Source organism: Calidris pugnax, unplaced genomic scaffold, assembly GCF_001431845.1.
Source record: "Calidris pugnax isolate Ruff unplaced genomic scaffold, ASM143184v1 scaffold154, whole genome shotgun sequence".
Taxonomy (NCBI): Eukaryota; Metazoa; Chordata; class Aves; order Charadriiformes; family Scolopacidae; genus Calidris; species Calidris pugnax.
In genome coordinates this window covers 252,539-279,094 of record NW_015090890.1, presented here as the reverse complement: position 1 = coordinate 279,094, position 26,556 = coordinate 252,539, and the positions used below count along the sequence as shown (strand labels likewise).

Below are 26,556 nucleotides of genomic sequence, written 5' to 3'. Positions count from 1 at the left end.
TGGACATACTTTTTCCTAAGGAGACTCTGTATAAAAAGTAGAAGTCTTTTTTCCCTTGTTTTGAGGGTTTTTCTCTGTTATAACAATATACTTATTATCTAATATAGGGTAGAGAAATAGAATCATAGAATGGTTTGGGTTGGAAGGGACCTTCAAGATCATCTAGTTCCATCCCCCTGCCATGAGGAGGGACAGTGCACAAGTGAAATGCAGCAACTTTGAGCAATGTTGAACTAGAAGATAATGAAATCAAAGAAAATTCTTGTATTATCTTCTGTATGAAATGAGTGGGGGAAATATAATAAACATATTGTGGATTTTAACTCTTCTTATAAACATCATACAACCAAAAGATGTGCTGTTAATATACAGTTAAATCAAAACTGTATTTTGTGCTATTACTGTGTTTTTAGGAAGGCTTTGTAGCAAGTAGTAGATTTTCTTATGCTTTCTTTGAGGAGACGAAAATAAATATATTTGGCATAAAAAAAAAATTATAGACACTATATTTTGTTGTATTCTTCCAAAGCGTGGATCCTGGTCTAGAAAGTGGAATGATTTGTACTGCTTTATGCTATTGAGTGTTTCAGTCCCAGACATCAGTGACATTTTTCAAAACCACCTGTCTTCAGTGCAGTATCTTCATTGTACCATCCTGTGTTCATATGGCCACATTTTTGACCTTCTTTCATTTCTTATCACTCTCCAAACTGCTTTTTATGAGACACATTGTGATTTTTCAGTATTTGAAAGTCTATGAAATACGTTTTTGTTTCCAAGAGCAAAGCTTAAAGTTTTTGCAGAGCTATAGTTATTTTAGCATGCCATTTTAATGGAAAACATACAATATAAACCAGTTATGCCCTAATTCTCAGCTTCAAGGTAAGATGCTGTCAATAATCCAAGATTGCTGTTAGTTATGAGGCTAAGGTTCTGTGATTCCCATTACTCCTTCCGTATTTAATTCTTCATTTTATTAATTAGCTTTGTAATTAATGTGCCCTAACCTAAAGCTAGCGTTTCTCACTTGCTTGGCCACTTGTCTTGTTCTATATTCACGTAATTTATTGTTCAGGCTGGATGTTACAAGCCTGGTATTGCATTTCCTTGGTACCAGTATAGCTGATTTGTCAGTAAAGATCATTTGTTGACATGTAAAGGCTCCATCCTTCTGATGTGTAAGTTTAGGGTTAAATGTGGGTTTTTAAATGAGGCAATATGGTGTCTGTCTGTTCCCAACACTGTAGCTGAAAGATTTTAACTCACCTATATAAAGATCATATAGAAATTGTCGTTAGGTTAGTCCCTACCTCATCAACCATGATGAAAAGAAGATGATACAAAAGTCTCAACTCTTTGTACAGAGAACAGTGTTTGGGATAGAAAGGCTTTCTTCAATCCAAGTGAACAAAGGAGAAAGAGGGGCAATTCAGTCATATATTCCCAGCATTTAAGGCTGGTAAGGGCTCACTGCATTATTTAATTTGACATCTTTTAGATCGCAGGTCATTATGTTTCATCCCATTACTAGTTCATTAAGCCCTATAACTTTTTCCTTTAAGTTTAACTGCTGTTTGTCTGAAGTGCCTCTCCCAGAAGGAAACCTGATTTGAGTTGAAAACATGAGGAGATGAAGAATCAACCGGTTCCCTTGGTTTATAGAACATGGGTTTATGGGAGCACGGAGCGATCCCATGGTGTAATTAAGCCATGTGGTGGTTCACAGCAGATAACCATCTGCGATATTAAAAATATGCACCTACTTTTCCACTTGAATTTCCTTGGTTTCCATCCCTGCCACTGGCTCTTGATATGCCTTTTTATTGCTCGTTCAAAGACCCCTTTTTCAGGCATTCTCTTCCTGAGAAGATGCTTATATCCTTTAATTAAAAATCTCTAGGTTTTCTTTTTGAAAGGCTAAATATATCATGCTCTTCGTGGCTGTCACTGAAACTATTTTTGAGGATCTACTTAATGTCAGGATTGATCTCTCCAGTGCTGTTGCTACCAACCTCTTTTTCACCCAGGCATCCCAATTCAGTCACTCTTCCATTTTACTGCAATATTGCAGTAAAATTCCATATTTACTTGCTTGTCTACTGCCACCCTTGTGCTTTCCCCAAAGGCTGTTCCCCATTTGCAGGTGGGGTGTGTGTCATTTATTGCCTTCAGTAGAGCTTTTACTTATGGCTATTTTTAATACTTTTTTTGATTGAATGGGCCCAGTGCAGCAACCAATCACTTTATAAGACCATCCTATCACCCTGCTCGTCTGAGTTATCCACCGATTCTATAAGTTGAAACCTTTTATTTCTTTAAAATTACTGATGAAAGACTTTACCAGCAATGGACTTTGTACCAGCCCCTGCAGAGGACAGATAAAAATGCTGCCATTCAATGCCTGTTCCCTTTAAACAATTTTTTTTTAGAACTGTCATTTAGACAATTCTTAATCCATTTAACATGTGCACTATTGATATTGTATGGTGCTAATTTTTTAATCAGACTGTCATGAAGTAATAAGTCAAATGCATTAATTAAGTCTATTACATCCATGCTATTACATCCTACATTTATTACAACTAGACTTGTAATTTCATGAGAGAATGAAATCGAGTTTGGCTGACAAGACCTATATTCCATACCGCCCTGTTGACTGGCAGTAATTATATGCCTATCTTCAACTTTTTTTCTTCAGTTGAATGCCATGTGAGATAGTCTGTTTTGTTGACCAGGACCAATGTCAGTCTGATCCTTAAGATGATGTGGTTCAAGCAGTTCAGTGATCTCTGCTGTATCTGGGCTGGCAAAGAAACACAACTCGAACTGGAGATACCCCATAGCATGGATCACAACCAAAGCCATTTTCATAGAATCATGGAATCATAGAATGGTTTGGGTTGGAAGGGACCTTAAAGATCATCAAGTTTCAACCCCCCTGCCATGGGCAGGGACACCTCCCACCAGACCAGGTTGCTCAAAGACCCATCCAGCCTGGTCTTAAACACTTCCAGGGATGGGGCATCCGCAACTTGTTGCCAGGGATGGGGCATCCACAACTTGTCTGGGTAACCTGTTCCAGGTTCTGGGTGCCTCACCACCCTCACAGTAAAGAAAAGTTGGGCAGGGACACCTCCCACCAGACCAGGTTGCTCAAAGACCCATCCAGCCTGGTCTTAAACACTTCCAGGGATGGGGCATCCGCAACTTGTTGGGGTAACCTGTTCCAGTGCCTCACCATCCTCACAGCAAAGAAAAGATTTCCCTGGGGTGCAGACATTTCTCCCAACACAAATGCTAAAGAAGCTTTCCACTGGCATCTGCAAGAAATCATGGGGATATTTTTTGAACCTGAGAATCCTTTTGAATGAAGTTAAATCAGAATATACTCTCTAGGAGGACCCTTAATGCTCTCCAACTGTGAAAAGCACTCAGTCCAGAGAGAGCCCAAAGTAATCCCTCCTGAAGTGCTTCCAGTGGGGCCATCCAGCCTAATGAGGACATAACCAGTCAACAAGACAGTCAAGTTTTGTTCTCTCCTTTTGTCCTATAGGCTATATAATTGTTGATTTTTTTTTCCTTTTATGGATTCTTCAATCTGCGCTAAAAATAAGAATAGAAAAAGTGTCAGTAGTGGTGGTCTTGCTTTCAGATATTCTCTTTAGCATCTGATTATCAAACCCAACTTGTTGCTAAAGAATGCATAAGATTTTAGCAAAAAAAAATAAGAACTCCTTGTAGCTATACCATATAAATTTTAAATACTTGCAAATAAGATAAAGGTTCATTTAGTAGTTTTGTTTTGCAGATTTTTAGGAAAAATCAATATTTGTTGTTCAAACTGACAATCTCCTTTATTTTAAATTCATTCAGCCAGTTTTACAGAAAAATATGACTGAATTTATGTGAAAAAATTGTCAAGAACAGCATTTTGTACCCCATTTTTCACTGTCACATTTATTCTCTTAATTTTGATTTGATGGGATAAAAAATTAAGTGACTCTACCAGCCACCAGAAATGCATTTTATAGCAGCTCATTGTTCTCCCAGCAAATTTTCTCATCTTTTTAAATTTTCATTTACGGTGTGATTTATCTACTCTACTAAACCAGATAAATAAAATTGAAGAAAATTCTCTCTTTAGGTGTACGCACCACATTGTAGCTGCTGTATGTGCTACTCTCTGTAGGCACTAGAAGAGAAGTGATTTCCTGTAGTCCAGGTAGAAGTTTTGTAGAATTTATGGAAAATTTTATTTTGATTAACAACTGCAGGATTGGCTGGCCCATAGTGACAAATTGGCTTCTTGCTGTATAAGACTGACATATTTTAGTACATCTGTGTAACAGAGCGTGCATCACACTGAGAAGGTAAAGTATTATATTTTGTAAAGCAGAAATTCACAGGGGGTAATAAACCAAACATTATCTCTTAGTTCAATGCTAACAAAGTCCTTAGAGTTGTTTGGAGTATAAAGAAAGTAAAAAATAAGTAGCCACATTGGTGCCATTGGATACCTAATATATTTTATGGTGCCTTCAGAGTAAAAGATAAGGGATGACGTCCTACTCGTCACTGGCTACGCAGAAAGATATTTAAATACATAAACTCAGGTAATGAATAAAATGTTTGTTGTCTTCGGTTTTGTTCTTTGCTTGTTTTAAAAGTGAGATGTATTAACCACTCACAGAATGGCAGGGGTTTGAAGAGATCTCTGGAGACCACCCAGAGCAGGGTCACCCAGAGCAGTGTTGCCTAGAGCAGGTTGCACAGGAACATGTCCAGGTGGGGTTTGAATGTCTCCAGAGAAGGAGACTCCACCACCTCTCTGGGCAGCCTCTGCCAGGGCTCTGCCACCCTCACAGGAAAGAAGTTTATCCTCATTTTGAGAAGGAATTTCAACATGAAATGTCACTTGGTTGAGTTACCTTGACTTCTGGTGGGTTTACTGTCCATTGGGTTCTTTGAATCAAGAGCTGTTATTTTCTAAGTACAAAATAGGGCCCTGCTCCAGTGAAATTCTCTCATCTGTGTTAGGCAGGAGGTCCCATAAAATTGGCATAAGGGACCCTTCTTTAGAATCATAGAATGGTTTGAGTTGGAAGGGACCCTAAAGACTATCCAGTTCCAACCCCCCTGCTCTGACCAGGGTCACCTCCCACCAGACCAGGTTGCCCAAAGCCCCATCCAGGTTGCTTCACTACTTTGAAGGTGGAAAGATACAAGTTAAGTACATCCCCAAAATTTGGCTTCTCAGTGTGTTAGTGCTGAATCCTTTAATTGTTTATTTAAATCACTGCTATTTTAGGATGAAACTGGAAATTTTATTAGTGATAACTACAACATAATAAAAATTCCCAGGCTGGTTTGGAGAAACAGATGCTCAAAAGCCCTACTACTTTTTCATGTAATACTTTGCATATTCACTAGGGCCTAGGCTTTAGCCAGCACTAATTGTTTTAGCTCCAAAATCAATAAGCTCTGAAATGTGCATCAACTGAAGATCTGCCACCTATTTCTTTTGATTATATTTTGACATTTACTAGATTTAGGCCTTTTATTTCAGCAGGTAACGAGATGCAAGTGTTTTTTTGGGTGAAGAAGTGGGGCAGGCAGGAATAATTTTGTCACTGCTTGAATTTTATAACTTAATTCACCCAGGGTTGGACTACCTAAAGATGTCTTGTAGCTGCTGGGCGCTGGGTGTTCACCGGTGAGGTGCTCTGGAGCCAGCCCTTTGAAGTTGTTCCACTTTGCGGCGAATAATTAAAAGCTTACGGGATGCAGCAAGTTAAAAAGAATGAGTTCGCTTCTCTAATCCGCTGGCTTGGGAACTCACCTGGGAGATGATTAAGAAGGTGAAAATCTAAACACTATTAGGAAGAAAAAAAAGCGGGAAAGGAGCACTGAGGTGTCACTCAGATGTCTTTTTCTCCTGCTCTTTACAGGAACGTTTTTGCCAGAGTTTGAATCCCCGCTGAAAGAGCTCACTGTAGCTAATCCTCTGAGAGTGGCTGTGTTTTCTAAGTGGGAAATGGATCCAGGATAAACAGACAATCTGCTGTTGGCACACAGCCCTCTCTGCCACGGTGTAATAAAGTCTTATCATCTGCAGCGAGGTTCTTCAATGGCTAAGCTCCTTCTAAAGCTGAAGGAGAACTGAGCACCAGAACTGGAAATCCGATAATGGCACCTATAAATAAAGGATTTCTATTTGCACAGTTAGCAGCAAATGAAATTATATTTAGTGTTTCAATACATTATTTAAAAAACACGGCTCAAACTTTGAGCTTTTTTTGGGAGGAGTTCATACTTGTTAAAGAAAAGTTCACACTTGTTAAAACTTCTGGAATTTAATGTGAAGCATGGTTTTGCTGGAGAATATTAAAAATCAGCTAATTAAAAGCAATAGGTGAACTGAGGACACCATCACTCTCTGACTTAATATAAATGGGCCTTTCATGAGACATTCTGCAAGAGGCACTAAGGTGAAGAGCTGAATATCACTGAAAGAATAGCGTCTATCACTGATCATTTTAAATCGTTTCAGCTGTTCACTGTTAGCCTGCTAAATTTCTCGTTAAAAGACATGCAGCTTTTTTGAGAACAAGTGGGTTTATTGTTTCTCTTTGATTACCCCCCTCTCCATTTTAAGAAATCGTACAAAAAATATTTGATTAGGAATATTTTGATGATTTTCTTTTACAATACAGAGGAGTGATTAGCTCGTTTGATGCCTGCTCTGTTCTTTTTGTGCTCTACTGTACCACATAGAATGATAGAATGGTTAGAGTTGGAAGGGACCTTAAAGATCATTGAGTTTTACCCCCTGCCCTGGGCAGGGACACCTCCCACCAGACCTGGTTGCTCCAAGCCCCCTCCAACCTGGCCTTGAACCCCTCCAGGGATGGGGCAGCCACAGCTTCTCGGGGCAACCTGGGCCAGGCTCTCACCACCCTTACAATAAAGAATTTCTTTCTAGTATCTAATCTAAATCGCCCCTCTTTCAATTTAAAACCATTACCCCTTGTCTTATCACTACATTCCCTGATAAAGAGTACCTGTATGAAACCCAAAGTGAAATGTGATTATTCTGTTTTCATGGTTGAACTGAAGCCTAAGGCAAAAAATGAAATAAGAGGATAAATAGGGAGAGCCCAATTTGTGTTCCCTTTTGCCCCTTTGGCTGCAGGTGAGTCACATTTGGCACTGATGAGCTGGTAGTTTCCAGGTGCTGCTTAGGGTAGCCTTGTGGTGTCTTTTGATTCCTTCTTGTGAGGCATTTTGCACCTGTGGAGAGGTTGGTCTTTTTCTTTTGCTGTCCCCTAATACCATTTTCTCGCTGTGCTTCTTCTAGGAAATCTTTTCTTTACTCTATCCCACATGGAACCTTTTACCTCTTTGTTTGCTCACCTGTACCCAGTTGATTGGAATGGTTTCCTCTAAAATTGGTGAGAAGTGCTCACCACAAATGACTGAGATTGTTCTCCGTAGAAATAGCCCATGCTGAAAGAAAATCCTCCAGATTTTGGAAAGGCTTTGAGGAAAATTAGAGGTGAATCTGATAGGACCGGCGGCATCTCCTCCTTGCTTTTCCTCTGAGGATGAATATTGATTTTAAATACGCCCTAGGTTCTAACAGTCTGTTAGCCACACATCTGAGGCTTTTTTTTTTTCTTGAAGTCAGGGTATAGTTCTCGGAGTAGCACCATTATTTCCTTATTCAGAGGGAAAGAAGAAAGCTGATTCTTTGAACTTCTGGATTAGTCAGAGCAGACAGTGTTGACAAGATGTAATTGCTGCTTCAATTGAGAGGAAAGGTAATGCCTCTGTTGTTTTGAAGTTGTTTAAGAAACTCGCTTGTGATCTAAAGCTAGTCATCTCAGACAAGCAATTTGCTCCTGAGTGATAAGAACTTTTTGTGAGGTTCACATTGGCTTAAAAAACGATAATAAAAAAGAAATAAAGTCAGAAGCCACTCCTTAATCTGTTCTTAGTTATCTGATGTTGGCTTGTGAGAGCTGGACAGACTGATGTCCATTTGCTCTCCTTCTTTATCTCAAGCCACAGCAAAATTCCTGACCTGGGCTTCAACTAATAGCCAAACCCCATTATCTTCACTGACAGTCCATATTAAACTGTGAAATCTGGAATAAATTCCATCCCTGATCTAAGCTGGCCGTCAGTTCATTCCATAATATAGAAAGACCATTTCACTTTATTATTAGGCCAATTACCTGTAACTTGTATTTTTATTCTACTAAATGTATGATCCCTTTCTCTTAACTTGCCATCAGAATTTGCCTTCAGATAATGAGTTGCTTCCATGGACTTCAATAGGCGAGGAATGTGAGAGAGGAATTGGGCCATCGTTTGCCTGGACAGTATCCTGGTGGACAGGATGGCGTGGTTTTAGCTACGGGTTACATGAAAACTGTACATTTTTGTCTTTTAGTCTCAGTGAGCATGTCTTTGTTGTATTGTGAAGCACACTAGATAGGAATCAATTTGATTTTATCAAAATTTTCATCACAGATATCCCAGATGTGTCCGCTTTTACTCCTCTGCATTCTAGACTAAATTTAATCCCAGTCTTTTAAATCCCTTTTAATAGCTAGCCCACCCCTCTGTGCCTCATTTAGGTTTTCTTCATTTCAGGTGCCCCATTAGCTGATATAATGCTGTCATCCTTTTCCCTGTTATGTCTGTTTAATGTATCCTAGCATCCTTTTTATTTCTTTCTACTTTTTTTTTTTTTTAATTAAAATTTCTCTGGGTGCTAAATTGGTGTTTCTGCTGAACACTCCTCAGTTACTCATAGACTCTGATTTTTCTTGTTTGGTGACAGCTAATTCAGAACCCATCACTGGGCCAGATTCACTCGGTTGTTCCACTGCATGAAATTCAACAATTCTGTTGAAGTCAGTTGAGTAAATCTGAAGTTTATGCTGATACAATATTAAAAACTGCCCTGGTCTAGTGTGGGCAAGGAGCTTATAACGTCCCTACCAAAAGGCAGATCCAGTTCACTTTTTTTTAGTAGTTACTTATTATGATTTAACTGAAGAATAAGATAAGGTTTTTTTCCCCATTCATGCATATATTATGACAAAAATATGCTTAAATTTAAAAATTATAAAATATGAAATACACAATATTTATAAAATATAAATTATAAAACATCTGCATAGCACTCAGTGCAACGGACTTTCACCCTGAGATCTCTGAGCACTCATCAATCTAACTATTAATTACAATTGTATTGAATCATGAGGCCAGATCCTTCACGTGGACTCCTTCATGTGAGTGATTAGACACATAAAGAAGGAAAAAAATTGTGCCTGTGATGTTGAAAAATAGGATTAGTGTGTTTTAATGTTGCTGTAGCACCTGCTGATATTCCTTGAACTTCATCTGCTGAATCTGGAGTTCAGTCAAGTTCTCTTTTTCTCTTTTTTAGGTCCTTTGGTATTGGTGCTTCAGATGATGTGAAATAATTTGAAATTATTTGTGTGATCTTGTGTAAACACACCCTTGAAATTTGTTTTCACAACCATTTTATCCATATTTTATCTCATGGAAACAAAGATTTATACTGTCAAGAAAACTTAGATATACAAGTTTTCATATTTTAATGTGATATTTAGAATATTTTCAAATATTTTACTAGTCAGTTACAAATATTAAGAACTATTCTTTTTTTTTTTCCTGTAAGCTGACAAACTACTGTAATAACACCACTGACTTACCTTATTGCCTCTCTGGATAGTTTATTTCATGATGGCCTTGTTCAAACTAGCAAACATCTTGTGTATAAAATATTGTGTAGAAGGGCTTAAGTATAAATGATGGTAATAAATCAAATGATAAAATAATGATAAAATGATGGTATAAATCAAAACACCTTTGGGGGAAAAAATAAAAAAAAGGTAGGCAAAGTATTGTGTTTTGAATCACAGATATTAAAAACTAGACGTGCACTAGCTAATTCTCACTAATAACATCTGAATTTATTTTGTCTTTTAAGGTAAAACTGGCCACACAGAGGCTGTACGAGTAGTATATCAGCCAGAAAACATCAGCTTTGAGAAACTGCTCAAGGTCTTCTGGGAGAATCATGACCCGACACAAGGTAGAGTGATGAGTGAGCCAGTATTTAATTATCTTACTAATTACAGCTGGGATAATTAGTGTTTGAGCTGCATGGAAGAGATGAACCTTGAAATCACACTGGAGCTCAAGAATATGATTGCAGACATTTATTGACAGAGAAAGAGAGGAAGAGAGAGAATGAGAGTACAGAAACTCACAATACCCCTCCTCCTTTACAGCTGTCTGTGCTGGGAAAATTCCCACAGAGAGACTCAGGAGACAATAGAATTTTTTTTTTCAACTTTGATTATGACAATTTCTTCCAAAATGCTATCTTTTGTCTCTGAAATTAAAGCATATTTCTTCGCATCTTCAGAGCTGGTCATTTTATTTGTGCCGAGGACCTTTATCCTTCATAAAAAATTTGTATTTGTTTTTTATATTTTTTAATGGCAGTGAATATCTTTTATGATTAGAAAAAAGGAACAAAAAGAGGTAAGAGATGGTGTGTCGAGGCACCAGCAGAGCATTCTAGCTATTTGCCTTATTCGAAGCTTTTGATTGAATTTATCTTTCTTGGAAGAGGCTTCGTGATGACATTACCCACATCTGTGCAAACATAAATGGGAAACTGTGTTGAGAAAGCATTTTACATGTTTATATAGTTTCAATAAACATCATCCTTTCTACCATTTCCCAGAAATATTGCACGCAGTAACTCATTTCAATATTTTAACAGCTATCGTAATTATGCCACTTGTTACTACATCTGGGAACAAAAAATGCAGATGATACCTTCAAAATGTGATCCCATCCTGGGAAACAGAGAAGCTCCGAGAAGGATCCCGGGGCTGTTGTGGATACGTGTCTTCCAGCGAGCCCAGAGCACAACGCAAAGACAAAAATGGCTATTGCAGCTCCTGCTGTATGAAAAGGGAAGCCTCAGTCAGGATTAAGAAAGTTTTTTTTCTCTATGCAGAGTCAGTAAAATCTCTGAATATTTAGTGCAGTTTAGGTGTTTAATACCAGGAATTCTACAGAAATATCGCTGGGGATTCAAAGGAGGGACAGAAAAAGGATGTAGAGCTTAGAAAACTGGGGTGGTGCTGTGAATAAACTAGTTGAAGAGATGTAACACTATGATCAGGTAATTTTTATGGGTGTTTAAGTGAGGAGCAGATAGCTGGTAGTGAGTCTCATGACCCAACCACTGGAAAGCCCTAACAAGTTCCAGTAGTTGGAAGCTGAAGATTGAAAAGTTCTACCTCGTAATGAAAGAGTTTCACAGCTCCCAGTGTAATTAAACTTCGGAATATTTTTTCCATCACCGTCCTTTCGAGTCTTTAAGATGAGATCATTTATCATTTTAAAAGAGGCACTTGATTTAAGTCATGAGAAGAAATTCTATGTCTGTGTGTCGAGTGCGGTGGCCTAGACTGGGATCTGGTGATTTATGAGCCTCCCTTTTCAACTCCTTCCTTTATAGTTGTGTTCAGAGCAATTTGTCTGTACCATCCTTGAAATACTTGCAGCTCTGCATGAAGGCAGTGACCATCTTCAAATCATGCTTCAGGGTCTCTTTGGTTCGCTTGTTGGGGTCAGGAATCCTGCTAGTGGCAGTTTTTCAGGGTTTTTTTGTTCTTTTTTTTCCTTTGGATTGTAAGAGATTGGCCATCACCAGAGTCTGGCTGCTTCCTAATGGGCTGGTTGTTTTGATACGGCAGAGAATCGTATTCCTAGATAATTGGTTCATGTGTCTTGCTCACACATTGGGATTGATCCTGATTGCCAGAGCTGGGAACTAATGGCCAGGATTCTTCAGCTTCCAGAGCAGTATGAGGAATGGATTTCTGCTGAAATAATCTGGGCAACTACCACCTAATCAGTCATCAGTCCGTAGTCTTGGCTTTGACAGCGAGTGGTTGGGCTCTGCCTGTGGCACATGGACAATAGATCGGTCTCTAAGGGACTTTGGAGCTTTAGGCTGACTGAAATTCATGTGCTGGACACAGCGCTGCATGGATGAAGTGTAGTGGTTGTGATAACAGGTCAGATCAGATGAATTTATGATTCCTTCTGGCTTTAAAACAAAGTAAAATGATGGCATTATGTCTTTATATTCACCTTGCATTCTCACAGAACCGAGGCTCAAAATAGTTGCAGTCTGTGCTTTCAGAAGCAGGTTGGATGCCGGCAGATGTATGATTCACTCTTTGATTTCTGGCAACTGGGGAAACATCACCTAATTAGCCCAGGCACAGAGCCACGCTAATGGGGCTGTATTCCTTTGGAGATGGGAGCGAATATCTCCGCACAAACCTGCGCCGTGTAGATACCCCAGTTGCCCACAACTGGCTCAGACATTTGTGTGGCACCACAGCGCTTGGTGTAAACACACCTAAACCTCTATCTGAGCTTGGCTTCTTAGAATTTCCAAATGGTTCTTCTGTAATAATTTGCCAAAAGTGAGAGCATCACTTTATCCACAGAGAAGATGAGCATCTTCTTCTCTGAAGACTTTGCATCCCCAGACTTGGACAGGTTTCTTTACCTTTCTATTTTTATGGTTGCTTAATGCTAATTAATCTCTGTTCAAGAACTTTGCAAAGCTCATCATGGCTCTACCACCTTTCTTCATTTAAGGAAAACCTAAACCACAAGGTCCTAATTTCAAGTTTCTTTGTTTTCTGGGATAGGGATGGTTGGTTGATATTCCCTTTCGAGTTTGAATGTTAAGCAGTAAGATCTTTAAGCTAGAATTAAGATCTTTAAGGTAGAATTAATTTAAGGTAGGATTGTTTCTTTGCCTTGATTTCTATCTACTCCTGGCTTTTGGCTTGCTATGGGAAATGTGTTTTGCTTAAACATACTGAAAGTGAGAGCTATCTCTCTGACCTGTGATATTTTTCTCCTTTCCTGAGGTACAGCTGTGTGCCCACAGCAAGTCTTATTTAGCCAGCCTTATGGGACTGCAGGACTCAGTCTGTCAAAGAGAAATTTTTTGCTAAGCAGATAAATTAGGAATATTTCTTATTCATTAAATTCAGCACACTCTGGGTGAATCCAGTGTCTCATATAACCAGTGAATGCTGGACTTCTTGCACTTAGCGCTTACTGAAAAGTATAAAGTTTTGTCTGTGGCATTGTCTTATATTTTCTGAAGAAGTTGAGTTAATGCCACTTAAGCCCTCCTACCCCCATCAGAAATAATGGACTTGTCTAATTGTTCTAGTATCATTAAAAATCAAATATATACATTCCATTGGAGTTAAAGACCTTTGAAATATAAATGGGGATGGTACCAAGTTGCTAAAGAGTGCAGACTGGCAGCCCTATCATTTGTTATTGTATGAGCATATTAATATTCAAAAGTTCCTGCTTTCCGAACAGTTGGACCTCCTGCCTTCAAGATGAGACTGACATCTCGCTGGGACTCGGGTGTTCTCTGGGAGGCAGCCTGGCTCTTGTTTTGTGAAGCTCTCGAGTCTGAGTATTATACAGAAGTCTATTGAAAAGCAAGAACCTTTGATCAAGTCAAACAGTCTATGAGTTGAAAGAGATTCTCCCAGATGAGCATCTCCTAAGTCTGGGGCCCTGATAAAGTCCTCCTTGACTATTAATTTAGGCTCTATTTTATAATTCATTACATTTGGGATACTGAAAAAGCAACAAACAAACCCCCGACTTCTGCCAAGTGACATATGGTTGTCATCTCTGCTCAGCCTCTAACGCACAGATCAGCATTCCTTCTCTCCTAGGAATGATCTTATCTATAAGAGGATTGCTCTCTATAGCTCTGTAAGTGCTTGAGGTGGTTGCTTCTTTGTCACTGATACAGAAAAAGAGAATGAATGTGATATGCTGAAAATATGGCAAAAGAATCTTATGGCTAATCACTTTGGATGTAATTTTATTTTGCTAAAGTTTACAGAGGTTGAGGGCAGATTCTGTGCTGCCGCGGGTTTGTGCTGTGGGGCCATTCTCAGAGCCTTCCCAATTTTTAAGATATAAGCCTGACCTCTTCAAATTGCTCCCTGGTGATGGTTCTGCTGACACCTCTGTGCTGTGTGTATAGAGGGATGGGGACTTTCAGGCCATGAGTTTGTCTGTTCTGTGCCTTAGCCTGTAGTTTCACGGTCGCTGTAAGCTAATCTTTGACTCGACTGTTAGGGAAAAGGGCAATTTTCTTCTCTCTCCTTGACCTGTCTGCAGGATACAGCCTCTCTCTTTCTGTTGACACTGGCAATCACAAAATTCTCTGATCAAGCTGAAAATTAACCCTGCATGAATTGAAGTGAAATGTAATTTTCAGCCAGGACTCAAATTGCTGGGAGCGTGACTGATGGTGGGACCACCCTTCTGGCATTAGCACTGTCCTACGGCACGTGAGCCAATTGTGAAACCCAACTGCACTTATGTTCAGGGAAGAAGACGATGGTGGGACCACCCTTCTGGCATTAGCACCGTCCTACGGCACGTGAGCCAATTGCAAAACCCAACTGCACTTATGTTCAGGAAAGAAGATGTCGTGTTTTAGCTGATGAGAAAGTTTCCGACACCCCACAAAGGGCGATCAAACTATTTCTCCAAATCTTTGAAAAAAATCTATCTGTTACCAGAGGACTCTGTCATGGTGCAAAACGTGATTCCTGTAAAGCATATTACTGTTCGTAATTATCCTGACCCTGTGTGTGGTTGAAGTCCTACATGTGTCAGAGATTTCAGCCCAATCCAAGAAAATGTAAAGAAAAGCACCCTGTTGTTTTAAGTGGTTGTACAGAAGACAAGCAGAAGACAGAATAAATAGTATTTCCTTCTATTTAAAACATCAATATAGTTTAATGGTGATTTTGTCAGGGTTAGGTTGATGGTTGGACTAGATGATCTGGAAGGTCCATTCCAACCTAGGCTATGATTCTATGTTTGAGGCAATGAGGAATCCACTTGTTTCCTTTAGCTCTTTTCTCTCCTGAATTCGATCCAAAATGAATGTTTGCTTTGATAATTCTGCTCCCTGGGTTTGTCAAGAGCACCTGATCCTTTCCAACCCACAAGAAATAACTTAGCTACAGCTACAGTTCTCTGGGGTGAGCTCCTGTTGTACACCAATTCCATCATTTTTCGCTGCTTCTTCTGGCTTTCTGTTTGGATTTTTGAACTAATGGAAGGAGGTGAGGGGACACCATAGTTTTGGTTGCCCTCTGGCAATGGGATGAAGGGCAAAGGCCTCTCAGCTTCTGGAAATTTCCTTCTATCCTTATTGATTCTTTGAGTGTGAATATACAAAGAGCCAAAGTTACTAGCAAGTAACCTCATTCCTCCTTTCTGTCATGAAGAAGTCCTTATCGTGCCTGTGTTTGTACAGGAAATGTAAGCAGAACTGATATTTTTCCAGCAGTTGAGGACCATCTGTACTACAGCAAACTCATCACCTGCCAGATTCGTTCCAAACGTCTCTTAGTCCATATGTCTTGGGTATCCACGATAAAGAAGAGATGTATGAGCTGTTTCTCCCTCCTGTGACCTTCCAAACCATTTATAAAGAAGAGATGTATGAGCTGTTTCTCCCCCCTGTGACCTTCCAAACCATTTGGCATTTAGTCTTAGTGCTGATCCATGAATTCTCCGGATTAATATCTGTTTTTCATTGTGCTGACCCATTTTAGTTGCCGAGGGTATATTTATTTCTCACCAGTTTTGAAGGACTGTACTTTTTTTAGACATTGCATAAGGAGTCTATCATCTGCAAATAATTAAAATTAGACACTAGAAATGACATTGTATTGCTAATGAGCAGATGTGTCTACTTATACCAGTGGAAGAACAGCTGTACACATAAAAAACGCTACAGCGACCCTAAACCAGCATTATGTATTCTGCTACAGGCCTGTAACTTCATTTAGAGATTAAAGGGAAAAAAGTAATCTCTCCATGTAAAATATAACCATTTTTGATTTTTTTTTCCCTTTACATTCCTGTGACTCTCTTCCCTTTGTAATTTGAATGAAATTTGCAAGTCTCAGATTAAAGCACAGAGCACCTTTGTCTTGTATTTCAAATGTTATTAAGAGTCCTGATGGTTTCAGCATTATTACAAGGTGTAACAAAAAACAGTAGAAATACAAAATCTATTGTCACCAGACATATTAAATATATTCCAAATAGAATTACCGACCCCTCAGGGAGCTATTCTTGGTCCAATACTCTTCAATATTTTCATTAATGACTTGGAGGATATAGTGGAGAGGATGCTAATTAAATCTGTGGTAAAGACATTGCTAGGAGGCTCTTGGAGGAAGCGAATAAAACACAGCTCTGTGTTGATAAATTAAAAAAGCCATGGAAATCGATATGCTGAGACACAATAAAGATAAATGTATATTGGCTCACGCAGGACTGAATACTCAACAATAGAAATATGCACGGAGTTGTTTGATAAGAGACTGTGTCTTCTATTGCCTTCAGGTTCTTCTAATTCCTCCTCTTGACAACGAAATCTCAACGGGGGGATATAGTTGACTGGTGTCTCACCATCCCACCAGCAACCAGTTTAGTGGTCCCTTGCCCATATTCTCATCATAAATACCTGTGTTCTGTACTGTTTGAAAAGTAGCAAAGAGAGTGGTGCTGACCAATACTGCATTTTGAGAACGCATCTTCATTTCTTTCATGAAGTGAAATACCTCATGTTATGTTGTTCTCATTCTTTGTCCTTTCTCTAGACCTAAATATGCATTAAAAATAAATGTGTATTATTAGGCTGTTTTGCATCCCCAGGAATTTCAGCTGTCATGACTTAATTTGCATATTAGACTCTTTTTACCCATTTAAATTTGAATAGACTTTTTCTGACCTATATTTCCAGCTTAGGAGATGTTGTTTTTCCATATCACAGTGAGAAGCTGAGATTTGACTCTGCATCTTTTTTAATGAAGGGAATTATTAGCCAGTGCAGTGGTTGCTGAGGTGGCTGAATAGTTTGCATTATGAAGAGAGTGGTGCTGAATCAATTCTGGCTCAAGGGCAAAAGTCCTTCTGGGCTCTGATTTCTTTTTACCTTTAAACTAGTTTTAGCTTACTTATTTTATATATAACAATGGGGTGCTAACCAGTTCTCCAGAACTACTGAAAATTAATTTTACCTTTGGGTATAGCTAGAGTCAGTAATGAATGGTTCCTTGAAGATGAGAGAAGCCATGACATTGGTCTTTTGTGCCGATAAAGATGACACTGTGGCTCCTATGCTGTGGGAAACATGAACCCACCACTCACCTGAAGTGAGGGTAGATGTAGACTAGATCTAAGGAAAAAATTGTTTACGTTGTGGGTGGTGAGAACCTGGCCCAGGTTTCCCAGAGAGGTGGTGGATGCCCCATCAATGGAAACATGGGGTGCTAACCAGTTCTCCAGAACTACTGAAAATTAATTTTACCTTTGGGTATAGCTAGAGTCAGTAATGAATGGTTCCTTGAAGATGAGAGAAGCCATGACATTGGTCTTTTGTGCCGATAAAGATGACACTGTGGCTCCTATGCTGTGGGAAACATGAACCCACCACTCACCTGAAGTGAGGGTAGATGTAGACCAGATAAAAGGAAGAAATTGTTTATGTTGTGGGTGGTGAGACCCTGGCCCAGGTTTCCCAGAGAGGTGGTGGATGCCCCATCAATGGAAACATTCCAGGCCAGGTTGGACTGGGCTCTGAGCAACCTGATCCAGTTCAAGATGTCCCTGCTCATGGCAGGAGGTTGGACTAGATGGCCTTTTAAAGCCAAACTATTCTATGATGCTATAATTCCTCTTATTCATTATGCCTTTATCTGCTAATAACAACTTTGGGAAATGCTTTTATTCTATTACAGTCTTCCTCAGGATCATTTCTAGGTTATTTTGTAATTATAGCATAGCTGTGTTGTAATTGAGGAGAGGAAGAGGAAGGGATGAGGAAGGGAACCTTCATTTTAATCCAAGCTTGTTGATTTGTAGCTTCTGATGGAAAATCTGGACTTCTCAATCCACTCACCTGAAGTGAGGGTAGATGTAGACTAGATCTAAGGAAAAAATTGTTTACGTTGTGGGTGGTGAGAACCTGGCCCAGGTTTCCCAGAGAGGTGGTGGATGCCCCATCCCTGGAAACGTTCCAGGCCAGGTTGGACTGGGCTCTGAGCAACCTGATCCAGTTCAAGATGTCCCTGCTCATGGCAGGAGGTTGGACTAGATGGCCTTTTAAAGCCAAACTATTCTATGATGCTATAATTCCTCTTATTCATAATGCCTTTATCTGCTAATAACAACTTTGGGAAATGCTTTTATTCTATTACAGTCTTCCTCAGGATCATTTCTAGGTTATTTTGTAATTATAGCATAGCTGTGTTGTAATTGAGGAGAGGAAGAGGAAGGGATGAGGAAGGGAACCTTCATTTTAATTCAAGCTAGTTGATTTGTAGCTTCTGATGGAAAATCTGGACTTCTCAATGCTTAGGACTATCTTCAAATATCCATGAAGTCAATAGGTATGTGGTGCGAGTAACAGCATCTGGATTTTCCAGTATGTTTATAGAATTAGAAAAGACCAACCTTAGAAGGTCTTTTTCTGATGGAGTGTTCCTAATCTTTGTACAAGGAAAGCAATAGACAAAGTCAAAACAAAGTGATACCAAACATTCTTTTCTTCTTCAAATAACCCACTAGTGAATTTACTGTACTTGGGTCTAGAAATCTGAGGCACTGAAGCATGGCATCATTAATCATAGTTTATGGTGATTATTAGTAGGCTTTTAATCTTTGTTTTCATGTATAATTAGGTACAAGAGGTCAAAGTCGACTCTATTCTAAACAACAATATTTTCAGTGAATGACTGTTTTTCTCTGCCTGCAATTTTCTCTCGCATATTTATAAGAGCACACTTGTCTGTGTTTTGAGAGAGTGGTGTCCCATGAGTTTATCTGCTGATAAAAGCAAATGACAACACTGTTATTTTTATTATCACTAATTATTTTTATTACTATTGCAATAACACCTGGTGGATCATACTAGGTTTAGCTTCACAGTGTTAACACATGCCTAAATTTAGGCAAGAGCAACAGATAAATGAAGAGAAAAAAGAAGCACATAAAGAAAACAATAGCAGGGCTGTGTGATTCCAGAGCTGAGCTCTATCTGAATTGCTGAATTTCTTAATTATATTTTGTCACACGATCAGTAGCTGTCCAGCTTTTTGTAAGCAACACAGCACAGAGAATCCATGAAGAAAAGAACCTGTTCAGATGCCTAAAGAGAAATGTCTTTCACCACACCAGATCCTCTTCCACATTCTGCCTATCTTCCAGTTGTGCTTTAGAAAGGCACCTTTATGCCCTGTGTTGTGTCCTCCAGTCTCTTCCAGACATCTCTGCTCTGCGCATTTCTTTGGTTTTGAAGACTATAAAGATCTTCAGTCAGATTTGTCTGACCACCACAGACAAATGATGTGGGACAAGGACTGAGATAAAACCACCTAAATGTAGGTATTTCCATAGGCATGGAGTGTATCATGAAAATCTCCATTGATTTTCAGTGGAGATCTGGTCAACACGGTTGACTCGCCCCAAATTAGGCACCTTTGTTTGGCCACCTTTTAGTTGCCTAAACCTGGGAGCTGAGTTCCAGCTGCACCAATAATTACAGTTAAAAGATTTCACTCCCATCCTAAGTTTATGTAACCCTGAGACAGATTTCTAAGAGAAGGAACCTCTGAAAGGGCCTAATATCTGTTTGTGACAGAAAAAGTCTAAAAACTTTTCTAAAACTGATCATTTAACCTTTGATTAAAGTTAAGTAGAAAAAAGTCCCCTACAGTAAGTTTAATGCCATTAAAGATGACTTCTGTATATATTCACCGCTCTCTTTGCCTGTTCTATGCAGTACTGGTAAAGACGTTTTTTCAATTAATAATTAGGAATGGATTAAAATTCCTGTCTGCCAGTGACATTTAATACTTAAGCTTTGTGACACTCATCAAAAAGAAACTTGTGGGGTTTTTTGTGGGCTCAAGTAGTTCATAGACTTCCTTCAAAGGTCAAAGAGCTCAAAAATGCATTTAAGCAATGTTATATCTGATGAATTAATAAATAAGAAGCATACAAGGAACTCTTCTTTCAAACCAAGTCTTGATCCAAGTTCTGTAAAATATTTGAACTATCTTGAGAGGCAATGATGTCGTGCATTTTAGAACTATGGATTAATAATGCTAATAAAAACCAAAGAGAATTGGGCAGAAATAGAGCCTAGGCTCGTATGCGACCACACCTTCTTGGGGGCAGCCTGTCATTTCCATGGAGACCTGATAACTCTTCATGGCCCAAACCTGATAATGTCAGAAGCCTGCAAAAAGTCCCTGGTAATACTATATGGGAACAGTTCTCTGAACAAGAGGAAGGCAATAGTTATTGGCCAACATGAAATATGTGTGATATTGGTGCTTCTCCTTTACTGGAAAAAAAAAATAAAAAATCTAGCATATGGACAAGCACAAGATAAAAATTGGAAGCAGAAAACATGGGGAATATTTTGCTGGATTGAATTTAAGCCCTACCACTGCAGAATTAGGCATTCTGAAAGTTGCCCCTTTTGTATTGGATATAAAGCAGGCTGCCAAAAACATAGAGATCAAAGCCCAGGAAATGGGTTTGGAGAATGCCAAGGGGCAGGAGAGATTTATTCCAGATGGGAGAAGAAGGAGGTGAAGAAACTCCTGAGAATGTTTCTCTTGTTGGCTTCTAGTTCTTGGATGACTTTTCCCTGCAGATGCCTGAGTGGGCCCTACTAGTTTAGTATGGTGTGATGATGACATGTGAATCTTAGGATCACAGAATGATTTGAGTTGAGAGAGACCTTCAAAGGTCATCGAGTTCCAACCCCCTGCCATGGGCAGGGACACACTACAAGAGTGATAGAATGTGTTCTCTTGTGTCTCCTTCAGTGTTTCTGGGTGTATTATGGGATTAACATAGAATTGGTTGTCTGAAAAACCCTGTACTTTAAGAGCAACTGATATTTCATACAGTGTGCATTGTGTTGACCATCATCAACAAGCACATTTACACCATCACTGGAAATCTTAAGGAATGAAGTATTTTGTAATGGTTTTGTCGTTGGAAATATTCAAAACTGGATGGGACAAGGCTCTGGACAATTTGCTATAGCTGACGCTATTTTGAGCAGGGCTGTTGGACCAGAGACCTCCACAACTCCCTTCCATAGCAAATCTGTGATTCTGTTTTAGCTTCAAAGCTGCACCAGAAAACCTGTAATCTGGTGGTTTGGTGAAGGTTGAAGACCAGACGATTTTGTAGCTGACATAAATGATTAAAAGCATTGCTGTAGCTGTGATGTTCTAAGCATATGTGCAAGTCAGACTTTATAGGGAAAGCCAGTATTTACTGTCTTGATCCCAAAGCAAATGGGAAAGACCAGAACTAGTATCCTCCCTGCCACTGAAAACCCTGTACGTTGAAAGCTTTGTAAACCTTTTGGTCTATTGACAGTATAAAAATTTTCTTAATATGTACAAGCTCATTAATGTATTGTAACCTTCTGAAGAAACTCTTATATTTCATATATCCTTCCTGCGCCCCCAGCACCTTGAAAATCATCAAGAACTCTCAATCCACAGTACTTTAACTAACTTCTTTTCTATTAACATTTTTCTCCTTTAATCATATGCCATAAAGAGTTTTACTTTCCCTTGGCAACTTTTAAGCTGTATAGATGTAATCATTACGGTGAGTGATGACATCAAGCCGGGGTGACACGGTGCAATTGATTTTTACTAAATAATTATATGATGAGCTAGAAGAAGGAGTTTTATTAGTCTTAACTCAGCAAGGATTGATTGGGGGAAAGAAAATGACCAATCAGTATATCAGGTTTCTGCGGGTATAAGAAAATAAGTGACAGCTGCAGAGAAGTCTATAAATCACCGAAAAAAATATGATAAAAATAAGAGCTATGAACTGCCCTTTAAAATTTCACTGGGTGGCACAGAAGAGTCTAACAGACCTTAGTCATTTATCTCCATTATGCTCAGGATCCACTGAGAATAGCAAGGTTGACGAATGATGCCATTACTTTTTTTTTTTATTATTTTTAAATGAAGAGAAGATAAGGACTGTTGTATAAGTATTACTTTTGAATCATTAGAGGGTTGAGTCTTCAGAAGAAATCCCTGATTTGGCCAATGAAATAAATGAAATATGTTCTGCTTTAGCTTTCTGTAGGTAATATATTCAAAAATCACCATCTTGAAACAAGTCTACTTGTTTGCAATTAATTCTCCATTTTTTAAGCAAAAAAAGAGAAAGTATAGAACTGGAAAATATGTATTTGCTACTTGTTTGCAATTAATTCTCCATTTTTTTAAGCCAAAAAAGAGAAAGTATAGTACAGGAAAATATGTGTTTTCATTAATGTTGTGGATATTGATGTTTATTACGGACCTCAAGATAGTCTGGAGTGCATTAATGTTGTGGATATTGATGTTTATTATGGACCTCAAGATAGATAGACAGGGAGGACAGTGACCTACCTAAGGTGCATCTCAACAGAAACTCAAACTGTAGCACGACAGCAGTGTGACTGCTTGAAATGGGCAACTCTTTGCCCCAGCCAAGAAGACACTGCAGTTTTGATGAGGTATAGAATCTCTGAAGGAAAAAGCACTGACCAGCTGAACAGAAGAGGGGATTGTCTCATATATTCTGATCATTCAAATCAAAGGAGAGCAAGTATTTCCTACTTTGATGCCAATTATTCCTACTCAGGTGCATCAGAAGATATCAAGGTGTTGCTAAGAGGACTTTTTAGAGCCATTTCTTGGACTATTGTCTACATTTTGGCAAATAGTATTTTTTTTTTGGGGCAGTGTGTTTGTTTTGCATGGCAATCTCAACCTGGGAATCATTCCTTTTGCAGGATTTGGGAGACCATCACAGCTCCCTGTCCTTTCCATCTGCTGTCCTGTGGCCACAAATTTCTGCTTCATATAAATCAGAGCCAGCGCTCAGCTCTTCAGGGTATTTTGTGATTAATTGATGTTCTGGTCTCTGCTGGCACAATGAGGAAATTTTATCTTCTCTAGAGTGGTCCAGGCTGAGAACCACAGAGGTGCTTTGGTCAGCCAAAGTGACATTCCTAAATATGATCCATGGCCAAGATCTAAACACATTTTCAGCTCCAAATGCCCTCATCCTCACTGGTTCTCCAGAGACCAGAGCTTACAGGGACTGGCCAGTGCTCACACAGGCACTGTGCTTTGGGCTTACACTCTTTGGCACCGCGTAGCCCTATCTAAAACCACATTTTTTTGTATCTTGCCAGAGAGGTGGAAATTCTATGTTTTTCTATCAGTTCTAAAATCACCTTCTCTACCTAAACTTCTCTCTGATGAGGGATTTTAAGGCTGTTCTCAGCATGGTAGCCAATTTTCTTTGTCTCGAGTATCAACAGCAAGTGCCAGCCTTTTGACTCCAGGGTATACTTGTTCCTGTTCCTGTTGGATGTGGAGACTGGGGAGAGAGATCTTTGCCTTTTTGCCTGTTTCTGTCTTGCACCATGACAATAGTAAAGCGCAGCCAGATAAAACAGGGTGATCTTGCAAACCCTGATATGACCCAAAGGGATTCTGATGTCAGAATCCTGGAGGACCTGGCATGGAGGTCAAGGACTTGCCTCTGCTCTGAATCTTCTTACACGAGATACAAATCAGATAAATCATCTTGGCTTTGGCTTCCTCCACATCACAGCAGGGGCACTGAGTAGCCCTTGAAACTCTGCCTGGTTGTCTCTAGTTATAAAGATTTTGATCAACACTGGCAATGAGTCCTTTGGGTCTTCTTTGTGACAAAGCGGACCAGGTCCGATGCTACATGTAAGATGACATTCTTCTTTCAGGTCTCTGGAGACTTTTCCTCAAACTGTCTCTTCCAGAGAAATGGGCTTGAGATCACTCAAAGTGTATCTACTGGTCATTACAGCTGCAGAGAAGGCTTTTTTCTGTGTTATTTCATTCCTTCATTGCAAAGTTTCTGAAAGAGATGATGAAGGCCTTTCTTCCTGCCAGAGACCTCATTCCTCAGTCTTAATATATTTTGTTAACATCTTTAAGAAGCAACCTGGTTATCTTCTCAGCCTAGAATTAAAAGAAGCTTCCTGCCCTACTTACAGATTTCACCATATATTATATCTTTGAGGGAAAAAAAAAGCTATCTCCTGGATCTACCCTCAATTCTGTCCCTAAATTGGCAGGTTTTGCACAGAGAGTGACTTTAAGACATCTTGCGGAAGAACAGTTGTAGGCAATCAGCATTCCCCTGCCGAGAAGATCCAGCTGCTCTGAAGATGTGCAGCTGGTGTTCTGTAGGAATTACTTCTTCCAGTAGTGAAGATTTAGACAAACCCGATTCACTGGTTTGATTTGGAATTTAAGCAAAATCATTTGCATCTCTTAAATACGGAGCTTGGCACAGGTGAAAAAAATGTCTTATTCTGACAAAACTCTTTGTAGAGAATATTTATGGGAAATTTGATCCTGAAACACATCCATTAGTGGTAATAAATACTGCTTTAATCTGTCCAATCCATAATGTCAAGAGTTTTATTCATTTTTCTGTGAAAATGTAAGAAAGATGGTGGTCATTCAAAACCCTTCCCAATCGCAATGGTTTTATAATGTATGATTACAATTTCTAATACATATTGGGTTGGGAGGGTGTTTAACAGATGCGTTTAAGTTAAGTCTTACTTAACTACCTGGGACCTTGTAGGCAGGGGAATGATGTGAAACCTGTGGAGATTATTTGTGGTTTTAGTTGCATTATTACAAACTTAGAACAAATCTTGGTGCACTGAAGATCATAATTTGGCTCACTGGCTTTTGATTCAGCAGTACATAATATCTTCCAATATGTATAGCATCATTATTTAATTAATAATTTGTATTTTCTCATTCTTATCTGAAGCTGAACACATATAGGTGTGGTGTTTTGTTAACAGAGAGAGACAGAATGTCATGGTAGACAAAATAAGAAAGACATTTCAGAAAATGAAGGAATGTTAAGTACTTGTGACATTGTGGAACTTTAAGATAGCCAAGCAGCAATAATTTTTTATTTAGTAGACTTTCTTTCAGACAAAGACAAGATTGTTAAGCTCAGTCATTGTACCATGGTTGTTTATTGAATTAAATTTCTTGCCTTGTTTGCTACTCATTGAGTTAGTGAATCTCAACAAGTGAGACTTGCCAGAGGGTTTTAAAAAATCAGTGTTGGACCCTTGAGAAGTTTGCACATGTGAAGTACATTACAAATAACAACAGCAACAGGAGCAGTTGATTATGTCTATACACACAGAATTTATTTGATTTTAGTATCTTGTCATCTTTGTGGCTTTGTCAGACAACATATTAGCTACTTACTGCAGAAGATTTAGGTACAAATTGATTTAAGTAACAAGTGAAAATAAATGACATTTTAGCTGATTGATGACATTAAAGCTACATTTTGGGGAAATACTTACAATATCTGTTCAGTCTTCTTCATAGCTGGTGGGTGGTTTATCAGTGCAAACCACCCCTTGAGCACTAGAAGGTCACACAGTCTGACCTTCTCTTTGGCTTTAACTCTATAATTTCATCACTGATCTTGTACAGCTCTTTGAGCTTTGGTATATCTTTGGGGAAAATTTATATCCTTGGTGTGAAACCCTCAGGAAAGGATGTGGCTTTAGGTATGTTGGTCCAGTGAGAAATGCTCTTCACTGTTTCAATGTCCCCTTATTTCCCATCTGGATATGGTGTACTTTGGCTTTCAATTGCTCTACCTTGTTAAGCAACTTTGGCAAGAATAAAGATCCTTATTTCTCAGGTTATTTCTCTATATATGTATTTGTAAATCAGAGTCAGTTCTCTTAATCTTCTCTTCAATAACTTAATTAAGCTGACCACTTCCCTATCTCGGTATAATGGTGATACGTGCATATATTAAATAATCTTGTTTATGTTCTCACTTAAAGCACCACCACACAAGCTCATGCTAAACTCATACTCTTGAAATGGATTCTAGAAACTGGCATACTCTATAGTGATCCTCCATTTATAGAGATTTTTGTAATCTGCTCCCTAGTCGGTTGTTAAGTAGTTTGTTAAGCAATAAATAGATTTGTAGAATGCTAATGCTTAAGCTCAAACATCAATCAGCATTAACATATCTTGGCAAAACTAATGCTTTCTGGCCTGGATTCATTTTATGCCGAACTATTCCATAGAACTGGTTTTTAAAGAGCTTCTTACCACCCTAAAATAACTTGAAATAACTTGGAAAGAAATGACCAAAATATTCTCTGCCTTGCAGACCACACTATTAAGTATTGATGAAGAACGTAGTTGTTCTAGCAGTTAAAAAGTAACCCAAATAATCAGAAAACTCCAT

At 38.9% G+C, this 26,556-nt stretch overlaps 1 protein-coding gene across 1 annotated transcript in view; it reads left to right on the top strand.

Moving 5' to 3' along the window:
* MSRA (methionine sulfoxide reductase A) overlaps positions 1-26,556 on the top strand; it is a 255,962-nt gene that overhangs the window by 131,151 nt on the left and 98,255 nt on the right. The window contains exon 4 of the mRNA XM_014947676.1: positions 10,028-10,132. Coding sequence (XP_014803162.1) covers positions 10,028-10,132 — 105 coding nt within the window. The remainder of the gene's footprint in view (positions 1-10,027; positions 10,133-26,556) is intronic.